This window comes from Rhynchophorus ferrugineus, unplaced genomic scaffold (assembly GCF_030347505.1).
Source record: "Rhynchophorus ferrugineus isolate W39M unplaced genomic scaffold, kcgeb_rfMv2 rfM4, whole genome shotgun sequence".
NCBI classification, from domain to species: Eukaryota; Metazoa; Arthropoda; class Insecta; order Coleoptera; family Curculionidae; genus Rhynchophorus; species Rhynchophorus ferrugineus.
In genome coordinates, this window is record NW_027472583.1 from 33,236,026 (window position 1) to 33,248,626 (window position 12,601).

Here is a 12,601-nt window from a genome sequence, read left to right on the forward strand (position 1 = left end):
TAAGGTTATATATCATGAGAATCACTCAATCAATTTCTGTTACATATTTAAGGTTATATTTTTTTCAGAGTTATATACAGAGGTGTTTGTAGTTGTCGTTATTAGTATAGGTCATAGAGAATTCTAAGACGGTTTACTACTTTATTAGGTTATTTCTTAAAAATATATCTTCTTGTTATCTAATTGATTTAGTCCTTTTATAAATAAAATTAAAAAATGTCCGTGTGGAAGAAAGCTGCTAAGGTTCATCAGAGAATCCACAGAGAAAGGCATCAGCCTGAAGAACGCAAACATCTTGGTTTATTAGAGAAGCATAAAGACTATCAAAGAAGAGCGAAGGACATCAATGAAAAGAAACAAACTCTTAAAATATTGAAAAGGAGGGCCTTGAATAAAAATCCAGATGAGTTTTACCATCATATGATCAATTCTAAGGTGGAAAATGGTAAATATTTCTGACTTAATTAGAACATTTGCTTTAAGAATGCTTTTAGGGATTCATTTTGAAAAGGAGACAGAACCAGAAGATACTGCTGAACAAATTCAACTAATGCGCACACAAGACCTTAAGTATGTCGTAACAAAGAGAACTCAGGAGCATAAAAAAATAGAAAAAATACAGGCTCAATTGCATTTAGCCAGTGTGGATCATAAAGTAAAAAATACTCACATATACTTTGATAATGAAGTTAAAGCAAAAACGGAGAAGGTCAGATTAGAAAAGTTATCACAGGAAGAACTTCCTGATATTGACCCACAAACTTTACAGGTACATTTTAAAACTCTGAATATGCATATATAAAAGGTTTATTATTTCAGAAATCCTCAAAGAAAAGACAACATCTGTACAATGAGTTAGCAAAAAGGATACAGAGGGAAAAACAGTTAGCTATAGTTCAAAGGAAAATTGAAGTCTCTAAAGCAATTGAAAGTAAAAAAAATCATCTACCACCCAAGAAAATTAAGAAAGGCTCCAAAACCAATGCGCCAGTTTATGTATGGAAATATGAAAGACAAAAGTAGAATATCTATATTCTTTATTTATAAAAAATGTTCTAATAATACAGGATCATCTAAATTAACATTGCATTTTAATGTTTTGCCCAAAACTTTGTTTATAAATAGGGGGTCCAGTCCTTTAGGATCACAAACTTTTACTTTAATATCATTTGTAGAATCAAGCTTATGGTTTGCCTGAAAATTATTAGAATAGACCATGGTTTTGTACAATTTTCTATAACAAGGAATCTCAGAAGGGTGACGCTTTTTGATTGCTTTTCCAAGAGCGAGTTCAACAGATCTAATCTGAGAAATTAATTGTTTCAACTCATGTGGTTCTAATGAACATTTGTGGTCGGTACCCTTCATAGTTTTATCAAGTGTAATATGTCTTTCAATAACCTAAAAAAATATATAATTAATGAAAATTTATATAAAATGAGGTTTTTTTAGGAACCTACTTTAGCACCCAATGCTACAGCACAAGTAGTAATGTGTATTCCCAGTTCATGACCTGAATATCCAATTGGTATATCTGGAAATTCCTTCATATATAATTTGAGAACTCTTAAGTGAACATCTTCATCAAGTGTAGGATATGCTGATGTACAATGTAGCAAAACAAAATTCTTATGATAACATGAAACCAGATCATAAATACTTTGAACAGTTTTGAAACCGACCATTCCTAAAAATACTATTAAAAATAAAACATCTTAAAAACCTTAATCTTATTACCAGTAGATATGACGAGGGGAATATTTGTTTTAGCCGCTTGTTCTATTAATAAAAGATTATTAGCATCTCCTGATCCTATCTTAATAAACGGTACTTTTATTAATTCCAGAAATTTTAATGACTGTGGGTCCATTGCAGACGCGGTGAAATATATATCGAGTTCCTGAAAATGCACGTGTTTAGTTACTTGTTATATTTAGGATACTACAAAAATTATAATAACCTCGGCATACTTTTGTAACTCTATGAATTCGTTAGCGGTGAATTCAAGAAAACTTTTGTGCTCTCCATATGTTTTTCCCCAAGAGTTTTTTCCTGAATAAGGAGTTTTCAACACAGAAGATGTGAATTTTTCAGTTAAACAGGATTTTTGGAATTTTACACAGTCCGCACCTGCATCCTAAATATAGATATAAAAATTATTTAAACTTTATAGTAGTTTATTCATATTTCATTTTTCTCCAAAAATCGAACCTTTTTTTTTATAGATTAATAGAGATATATAAGATATATACCAGTTCTCTCTTTTTTGTTTCTGATTAATTGATTATAAAGTGATTGGTCATTGATACAATTATCGCTTGTTTTATTTTGTAATAATTAAGTGACAGTTATCTGACAACATACTAGGTTATTTAATAAGTTAGGGGAGCCCCATAAATGTGTCAATCAAAAAACGAATATTTAAGGATTCAAATAAATATAATTTAAATGCTTTAAAGCACTGATGCGTAACCGGTGCCCTATTCGGCAACAATAGAAATTATTTTGTGCGATGTTTCATCACTACTGAGATAATCTTGAATCGAAACAAATGGCTAAGGCTCTTCTTAATTCTTAATTGAACGGAACTTTGAAGATCAACAAAACAGCTTCTTTCGGAATTGCGTTGTAATGAGTGTATTGAAGTTTTTATAGATATAAATCGGTTTTTTCGTTTCCGGTAATACCTACTCCACTTCGGCAAATTTATTGAAGGGTTTAATGGAAGACTATATAATTATATAATTCTTCTCTTTAAATTTAAAATGTTTAACTTTCTAAATGAAAGATAACGTTTACAAATTCGAATACATTAAGATAGATCCAAATGAAATACGAATAAATAGCAGTTAATTGAAAGCCTTAATTTTAAATTACCTTAGCAACATTCATAAGTTGCTTAGCTATTTGTATATCGCCTTGATGATTCTGACCTATTTCTGCTATGAAGAACGTTCGATCAATCTTCTTAAATTGTTCCATTAAAGATTTTTTCTTGCAATACTCTAAAAAATACAAACGTAGTTTTTTTAAATATTACTTAAGGAACAATAACTTAAAGTTTGAATAGTATAATAATATCGCTAGTATATTAGAATTAATTCCTTTAGAACACTGTCTGTTTATAGACACCAACAGAATATTTTTGAAAACAAAATGAAATAGTTTTTAAAGATCGATTTCCCTTAAAAAAGAACTGAACTCCGCTGATCTGAATGTATCTCTCTAGAAAGAGTATCTTGATGAAGAGTTGAATTTTCCCTGAAGTTATTGATTTTAGGCCTGGGACTTAAACTTAAAGATGATATTATTTATTAATTTATTATATATTAAGAAAGATATATTCCCCTTAAATTATTTCTTAATATCCGTTTTAGTAAATTTTATTTGGTTAAAAAATAACAATAATTTATACTTCATTTATCAAACCGTTTTTACAAGTCGAATGAAAAGTGATATATTTGATTAGGGAGAGAAGAAACAAATATGATTCGAGGACTAATGTCAAACACTACACAAATCATCTAAATCAGAGCTGTCCAAATAAAGACCCGTGGGCCACATGCGGCCCGCGGCTTGAATTGATGGGGACCACAGTTTTAATTGAATGACGACAAATCTTTTTTATTTACTTTATTTAAATAACATTTCTGCAGAGATAATATTATAATTTGTTGAGCAAATTATTTTCTCTTCTGGCAACAAGTGTTTTATCTCCTTGGAGAAGCAGAAGTTAAGTGAAGAAAACCGTGTGTTCAAGAGAAATGGGAATTAGCAAACAAGTATGTTTTCATACATGTTTCATACAAGTACAGAAAATGAACAAAGTTTGGCTGCCTCATATAAAGTCTCATTACAATTAGCCAGAGCTAAGCAGCAGAGCAAAATTGGCGGAACATTTGAATCCGTAGCATAATTTCATCATCACGGAAGAAATGCTGGATTTAGTGCCATTAAATAGAACAACTAAAAGCAGTGATATATTTGAAGCACTTAACAAAACTGTTATGGAGTACGGGCGATTTCGTCAATGTTCTTGTATTGTGACTGATGGGGCAAAAGCTAGGACAGTGACAGTGACAGGATTGGCGAGACTTTTACAACAAAATGACTTTGATGGCCCGTTATTCCACTGCATCATTCACCTAAAGTGGAAAAAGAACACATAGAAAATTAAGAGACTTTTTAAGTGAAATTGATGAAATCTATGGAGATTTATTATAACATTCAGAAATAACATAATATAAATAAGCCAACTTGTACGGTCATGTGAATGGATTTAGAAACAAACTGAAATTGTTCAAAACGTCTCTAGAACAAAATGATTTTTCTTTTTTTTTCCAAGTTGTAAAGAACATTATTTAGAAATGGAAAATTTTCAATTGTGTAATTTTTTGGACCACAAGAAATACATGGACGAGATATGCAACAATTCGCCGATTTAAAAAAATTGAGGGTGATATAGCACTCTTCACTCATCCATTAACGATCGCAGTTGATAGTGTGAAACTAGAACTGTGTAATCTGCAGTCAGGTCCCTTTTATAAGGGCAGAACAGAATCAGGAATTGAATGTTTTAAGCTGCTTGTTGAACGTTTCCCGAAACTGACGAATTTTGGCCTAATAATGGGTCCTATGATGGACAGTACATATTTTTGTGAAAGTGCATATTCAACAATGAAGTTTATAAAATTGAAATGCAGGTCTTCTTTGAGAGACACATCACTTAAGCATGCACTGCGTCTAGCTATTACCAATGTTGACGGAATTGTAAAAGAAGAAATTAATGAAAAAGTAATATAATAATAAAATAATGATATTATACCTGCATTTTGTTTTTACAAATATTTTGAGACCCCCCAATGAATATAGTAATTTTTGTTGGCCCTAGATCCTATCTAGTCTGAGCAGCAATGATTTAAATCACAGAGTTGACGACGGTTCTTAGGCATTAAAACTAAAGGACTTTCCTTGATTTGTAGCCGGCCGTTTCAGAGATAAAAAAAGTTTTGCATTGGAAATTAATTGCAAGCGTATAAAGCTATTAATATTCATATTTCATTACAATGTTCATCAACATACCTTAAAACGAGTAAAAAATATTAAGAAACATTTGAATGGAAACTCCTACTCCACCCATTATGTTTTCCAGATGTTGCTTCGTCCAACAACTATTTGTTTCTATCTTGAATATTGCGAAAAAAACAATAGATCATGAATTTCATCTAAACACGGAAGTTCTTCCGACTCGATATTCGACTCTTATTCTTTAGAAAGATGGAAAAAGGAGGAATGAAAATTTTTATATTCTTAATCCTAATTTTAAATATATTATTTTCGCTACAAATACGCTACAACACCTCATAGTAAGTATAAGTAATTGGTGAAGTTGCATTCTCGGTATAAAGTAAAACTGAAAATTGATCTTAAGAAGCCAAATTATGAATTAATGATTAAACAGAGCTTAAATTAAAAATTAACTGTCTGTTTATCTTCTATTTTTGCACCGTATCAATCTTTTCCGTTACATGGTAAAACTAGGGGACGTGAAACATAAACATACTTAAAAAATTACCTTTTTTATTGGCCTTTTTACTAGGGGTAGTGGATAGAGTAGCTTCTGCTGTACATTCAAATGGCGACTCTAAAACACATCATAGCAATTGGTGAAGTTGCATTTTCCGTACAAAGTAAAATTGAAAATTGATGTTACGAGACTAATTGTAAATTGGTGATTAAACAATTAAATTAAAAATTAATTGACTGTTCAAATTATTTTCTACCTTTGCATCGTATCAATTTTTTCTGTTACACGGCAAAACTAGGTGATGTGAAACATAAACACACTTAAAAAATTACCTTTTTTATTGGCCTTTTTACTAGGGGTAGTGGATGGAGTAGCTTCTGCTGTACATTCAAATGGCGACTCTAAAACACATCATAGCAATTGGTGAAGTTGCATTTTCCGTACAAAGTAAAATTGAAAATTGATGTTATGAGACCAATTGTAAATTGGTGATTAAACAATTAAATTAAATTAAAAATTAATTGATTGTTCAATTTATTTTCTACCTTTGCATCGTATCAATTTTTTCTGTTACATGGCAAAACTAGGTGATGTGAAACATAAACACACTTAAAAAATTACCTTTTTTATTGGCCTTTTTACTAGTGGTAGTGGATGGAGTAGGTTCTGCTGTACATTCAAATGGCCGCTCTAAAACGGATTATTACAAGTAGGTGTTATTAATATGGCGCTACGTTTAATACTAAATTATTACTCGAATGAAAATTAGAACAAACTTCAGCCTTTTAATTGTTCTATTTTAAGGTTCTTAATAAGGCTTAACTACATATGCGGGTCAAGCTACACTTATTGATAATAGAAAACTTAATATTAGTTAATTTTAATTTTAAACTAGTCCCGTCTACGTGTTACTGTGGCTTGTCTATTTTTATATTTTAGAGACTCCATTTTACCAAATAGGGTTTATCTGTGACGCGAACCACGGCTCTCAGCATTAAGTCTACCGACTGGCAACTGACCAACTTGGAGATTATCCCAGAACACACCCGGTCTTACCCAGCCTCGTTACCGGCCTGACTGGGGTGATTTTCCTTGTCAGAATTTGAATTTTCGCCTTATCGACAATCACAAACATAAATGTTCAACCATACCCTAGACGGAATAATACGAGGACCGTTCTACCGTATGGTCCACTGCGCCAACCAAGCTGGCTATGGATCGATTTAGTTAACAGAAAGGAATGAGAAAGTTCATGTTTTATTACATGAATTATTAACTGATTGCTCAGTGGTTGAAAATCGACCGTAATTGATTGATTCTTACTATATATAAAAGTCTATTCAAAATAACAGTAAACTCACGTCATTAAGATGCTTAATGTATTGCCTGCCGCAATTTGTAATTCATTTTAGAACCAAACAACATTTTCCTTCTCATTTTATTCTAGTTAAAAAGAGATACAATGCTCTCTGATAAGTTCAAGCGTATAACCGAATCAGCCTATAAAAGTCGTCCGGTCGTTAAACGCACCTTCGATCTGCCCTTTTAGCAGACTTTCCATATTCATCAAATGCTTATTTTACAAGATGTTAATCCCGTATGTACTCCTCTGCGGATCTAATGTCTACTTCAACTTTGTTACACCCAACCAGATGAAATGGCTTCAAGTCTTCTAAAATAAGCTCCTCAGGAAAATCTTAAACGCTCCATGATTTATCAGAAATAATCAAATTCACAGAGAAACTGACACTCCAAGAATGTCTCACTTCATATCTCAATCAATCCACAAACAACAACTCAGCTCAAGTTGTTTTAAAAACACGTTTCTTCGCGAGCTGGTCGACATGCTGGGAGCTTAGCACCGCGTCACCGCTAATCTCCCTATTTTTCCAGGCTGCAACGACCTCAACCATAGCTGCCCTAACTTAATGAAGCATATCCCCAAACTTAATGAAGCTACGGTAATGATCTCCAGTGATCAGCTGAAACGGTTTCGGTTTAGTGTATTGGTAAGCCCAGAGGAAGTCTCACATCACCCGGTCCAACTCATCACTCCAGAAAAAAAAATTGTCAAACGTCTGTAAAATTCTTTAAAATTTTAGTTATAACTATAGGTTATAAACCGGCAGACATTGTTTTAAGCGTTGCTTGTTTTGATAAATATTAAGTCGCTGCTTATTATTACTCTGATTGAAAATTTCGAAGCGATTAGGTAGCCAGAGTAAGGAACGAGATAATGAAAGCTCCACTTGTCAGTAAAATGCGTTAGGGAGATAAGAATTTTTACTATTAAAAACTAAGATGCTGCGGTTTTTATTGAAAATATTGTTTAGTGAGTGGTCATACGGAGCAGTTTCAATAATTTAAACACTTTAATCTAATTATTTTGGAGGAAACTGTTAGTCAGGAAAGTATCCTAGAAAAATAAAATCAAGGATGACTAATTACTTCAATTTGTGCAATTGGAGGAGACATGGATCACATGGATCTTGGATCACTTATGGTAAGATGATAATAAAAACAGTGTTAAGACAACAAAAGTTGATGGAAAAGGTAAACCTAAAATAAAAAGAGGAATAACAAATGATTTGGTTTGAGGTTTTGTTAGTTTTAACATTTATCAATAATTCATTGAAGATATATTGTTCTTCATGTTGGAAACAGATATGCTTTTACCCTGGCACAGAGTTAGTGTTTTGCTCTAAGTTCAAGGATAACTACCATGAAGAAATGAACCATGACATGATTTTGCTGTGGCTTGAAAATCAGATCCTAAAGAACTTGGAGGAACCATCAGCTATTGTTATGGACAGTGTACCATACCATAGTACATTGTTGTAGAAGATCCCAACAAGTACAACGACAAAGGCTGCAATTAAAGAACGGCTTGCAACAGACAAAGACAGACAGAATGGCTGACAATAAAATAAATTTTGAAGAAACTATGCTAAAGAGTGAACTACTTCAAATTGTTACTCGGTGAATATAATTGAAATATTTAATTGCGTTTTATGTAATTTACGTTTTTAGAAATAGGCCTGAAAAAAATACAATCTTCTTTCCTATATGGGGCGTGACAAAGAATTATTACAATAGACATTCAGGTCGAGAACGATATTTAAGCAAGAACTGTCTGGATATGTGAAAAGAAATATTGTCTACAAGAACACCTTTGGTTTCAATGAAATTGATCACACTGACGAAGAAATTGACAAATGATAGAATCATGAACGAGTGTTAGATAGATTGGAAATTCACACCTAAGTTTCTTAATGTAGTAGTAAGTTTAGTTATTCACTTGAATAGCAATTCCGAAAGTGACAGTGATTGAATGAAATTTTTCAAATGTGGGATTATGATTCAATATTGTCAATTAGACAGGATGATGAGAGTGGAAACAACTAAATGTGAGTATATAATTAATATACGATAATTGTAGGAAATCATATTGTAGAGTGTGAAAGATTTATGTGCATAGATGTGTGTAATTGTTCAGAATGTACATGAGCATTTGGTTGAAATGTACGAAGAGATAATAAATACTAACTGTTTTGCTGCACATGGCAAATGCGTCAGGGAGAATACAATGATTAAATTTAGTTTTATCAAGAGATATATATTAGGTAGTAACAGAACAAACTAAGGAGAAATAAGGTAATATCACAATGACTTTACAAGGAAATAAGAACTAAACGTAAAAGGTAAATATGCTCTCTAATGAAAGTAAAATACATTATTGTAACGCGCCTAGAACTCATAGGTGTGGGAAAGAGTTAAATGTAAATATAATACAACATAACCCTAATATACAAATTGTTATGACTGTTTAATTAATTACAGTTTAAATCCTTCGAAAATATATGCATTAGATGTACTAATGTTAACATTTTTGTTTCAATATTGAAAGGACAATATACTATACACGGCATACATTGACTTCAGTTGCTGCGAACGCATACGTTCGTTCCCTGATATGCCTGCCAAATAAAAATGTAATAAAACAGTTGAAAATGCACAGTATATACTCTCTTATTTGTATTTTTTTTAAAACATTGTGGCTTTATTTTTTTACATTATATTTGAATCTGGATTGAAATTAACCCTGCTTAGTAAAAAGGAGACTTTAAATTATATAAATTATTGTTGGACCAAATAAACACTAACAAAAAGCAAATGTTTTTAATTCCTTCACTGTTTTCCCTTGCTAAAGATCAGAGTATAACAATATATTCAGAGGAATAAATGTACATAGAAATATAGAGAAGCTCTTAACTTCTTACAGAATGTCCCTGAATACATAATCATTACATGAATATTATAGAGCTGTAAAGGTAACATACATATATTCAAATTTAGACTATTCAAATTTTTTGAAACAATATTATGTAGGGCGCATCTACATACTTTAAAAATATCAACAAGTACAGAGGAACCTTATAAGTTATATTTTGAACATGATATTAACGAAGCAAATGTCAATACAAGGTTATTAAAAGACCATCAAAAAATAATTTAGTTCTCAAAGTAAATAATAATCCCTTTTAATAGACATTCTATATACATTTCAGCTTTCTGTACTTCCATATAATTTTTAATACAGTATTTTAAATTATGCTAAATTTCACATTCCTCTGTGCACACACTACTTTTAAAACAGGATCCGAAGTTTTCTGTTCACTTATTAATATATAGAAGATATATAGTTACATTAGAATGCTAGTGGATGTACACTTATATATATATATATATATATATATATATATATATATATATTTATGGTATTACATTATTAAATTATGGTAAAGGTTTACCAACTTTAGAATATACAACATAACTATTCAACATATATGTAAAAATATATAATTTCATTATCATATAGTGATTGGGTTTAAACTTTAAATATTTGGTATTAACTTACTTGTATACCAGTGAAATAACCAAAGGACTTACTGCATTTAAATTAAAAGCTCAGAGGCAATCTGTCGCTATATTAAAAAAATCACTGCTTGGGCCCTGCCACCATCTCACAAATTGGCTTCCTATTATATAAATGGACTATATATGAACATCCAAAATTAGTTGTGAAACCATAATTTACAGCTGCACTCCACAAATACTCCAGCAGCCAATGGTCAGCATGAATAACATTGTGTGTGCCACATGGTCTACTAGATTTTTCTATTCACAATAGTTGTAGCTTAATCCTTGTATAAATACCTGGTAAAATAAAACATAAACATATTATTGAAAAAATGTTACCTATTTTTATAACTTTGATAGCTTGTGGTGGGTTTACATCTTCAATACACCCAGATTTAGATTCTAAAACAAAAAAATATTAGTTAAAACACTATAAAAAGAACATGATAAAATCATAATCTCCAAGTAAATTCTAAATGAATGGGTTTTGTAAACATTAACAAAAACCATGTACACATATGTAGTAATCCATTATATTACCTATTTTTATAACTTTAATAATTTTTGGTTCAATAACGTCTTGTGTACATACAATTTGTGATTCTAGAAAATAATATTGACAATTGTAACATTTAGAGGCCAATTATTTAAATTACAAAACATTACCAATTTCTTGTAGTTGATTTGTATTAAAAAATGTTGGATCATCATTCTCACTATTGTTTTCAGATCTACTATCTAATTGTGTAGATGAAGGAGTATCAGGTTCAGTTCCTCAAATAAAACCAAAATATTAATATATTAATGATTATACACAATTATATACATACCCGGCAAAAACAATGTTGGGTAAGCATTTACCCTAAGACCTGTTCGTGAAATAACTTTGAAATGGTCACTAAAATGTCGATGGCATACCCGATAACGCTCTTCAATTTGTTTCCTAGTTAGACCAGTTAATTTGGGACTCTTAACCTGATCAATCCATTTTTGAAAAAGATCTGGGTTATTCTTTGGAAAACGATGCCTCATTTCCTTTTTTTCAGTACAACCAGGTACACAACACTTCTTACTTTGGGAAGACATTATAATATAATCACAAATACAGATATATAAAAAAACGAAAATGCTAAATACAAAACAAATACTCTATATTTATCATAGAAAAGTCAGCATAAAGTCAAGATATAGAAAGGTAAGAGTGCCGAGGAAATATCGATATTTATGTGGCCAATACATCGATATTTTTTTGACCGATATTGACCGATAAAAAATATTGGGTGTTAAAATAGCAGCCTTGGATTTTAAATTTCAGATTCCTCCCCCCTACTTCTTAAATTAAGTGACCAATAAGGTGAGCTTCCCTAAAGAAATATATATATATATATATATATATATATATATATATATATATATATATATATAATATATATATGTAAATATCTCTTAAGTTTTTTTTTAAAATGGGGTTATATGGAAATTTTTCAAAATTACGATACTTTTCCTGGGCGGACATCCCTAATAGAAGGTCACCAGATAAAAAAAAAAGTAAATAAATAAATTTTACGTTTCGAATCCTAGAGAACGCCACACGCGAGAATATTTTTAGCGGGAAATTAAAAAAATAGTTTAAATTCAAAATATATATGTATAAAAATACATACATAATAACAATATAAATACTACTTAACATTTAAATACTAAATAAAATCAAAAAACAATATATAATATGTCAATTGACTTTTAACAAATATAGAATTTTTTCGTTGGGCAAATAATAGAAGTTTAAATAGGAGTAAACAATGGAAATTTTGTGTTTTGTGAAATAATTAGATATTAAATGGTATGTATGTAAATCATATGCCCTTCAGTTCTGAATTAATAAAAACCCATTTTCGCAACATTTCATATGAATATACATGAAGTTTGGTTTGTGAAAACTTATTTCCTAAATGTACATTGTTATTGCCCTAAATATTTAATTAATACATAAATAATTAATACAATAATCTTTATTTCTTAATGTAGTAACACTTTAATGTAATATCTGGAAAATATATTGACAAATACAAGGTTTAAAAGCAATTTCTGGTTTAGAACAGGATCCGTTAGAAAACTATATATCCTAATGGAACTTTCACACCCTAGAACGGG

The 12,601-nt window shown here is 30.7% G+C and overlaps 2 protein-coding genes across 5 annotated transcripts; one reads left to right on the plus strand and one right to left on the minus strand.

Moving 5' to 3' along the window:
• The first annotated feature begins 49 nt into the window (after positions 1 to 49).
• LOC143195318 (putative U3 small nucleolar RNA-associated protein 11) lies at positions 50 to 1,082 on the plus strand. The gene is made up of 3 exons (XM_076402346.1): positions 50 to 445; positions 495 to 769; positions 820 to 1,082. Exons 1-3 carry the CDS (start codon positions 217 to 219, stop codon positions 1,021 to 1,023), a joined length of 708 nt encoding a protein of 235 aa, XP_076258461.1. The 5' UTR covers positions 50 to 216; the 3' UTR covers positions 1,024 to 1,082.
• Positions 1,021 to 11,760, minus strand: NANS (N-acetylneuraminic acid synthase). 4 transcript variants are annotated; one of them, XM_076402345.1, is made up of 13 exons: positions 11,366 to 11,394; positions 11,278 to 11,309; positions 11,114 to 11,221; positions 10,988 to 11,050; positions 10,787 to 10,849; positions 6,149 to 6,217; positions 5,860 to 5,928; positions 5,576 to 5,644; positions 2,878 to 3,005; positions 1,961 to 2,137; positions 1,738 to 1,900; positions 1,461 to 1,687; positions 1,021 to 1,401 (listed from the first exon to the last, which is right to left on the minus strand). In XM_076402345.1, exons 9-13 carry the CDS (start codon positions 2,980 to 2,982, stop codon positions 1,042 to 1,044), a joined length of 1,032 nt encoding a protein of 343 aa, XP_076258460.1. In that variant the 5' UTR covers positions 2,983 to 3,005; positions 5,576 to 5,644; positions 5,860 to 5,928; positions 6,149 to 6,217; positions 10,787 to 10,849; positions 10,988 to 11,050; positions 11,114 to 11,221; positions 11,278 to 11,309; positions 11,366 to 11,394; the 3' UTR covers positions 1,021 to 1,041. The 4 variants fall into 4 exon arrangements, with proteins under 4 accessions (XP_076258460.1, XP_076258457.1, XP_076258458.1 ...); XM_076402342.1 differs by having other exon boundaries at positions 11,278 to 11,760; XM_076402343.1 differs by lacking the exon at positions 5,860 to 5,928 and having other exon boundaries at positions 11,278 to 11,759.
• Positions 11,761 to 12,601: the final 841 nt, after the last annotated feature.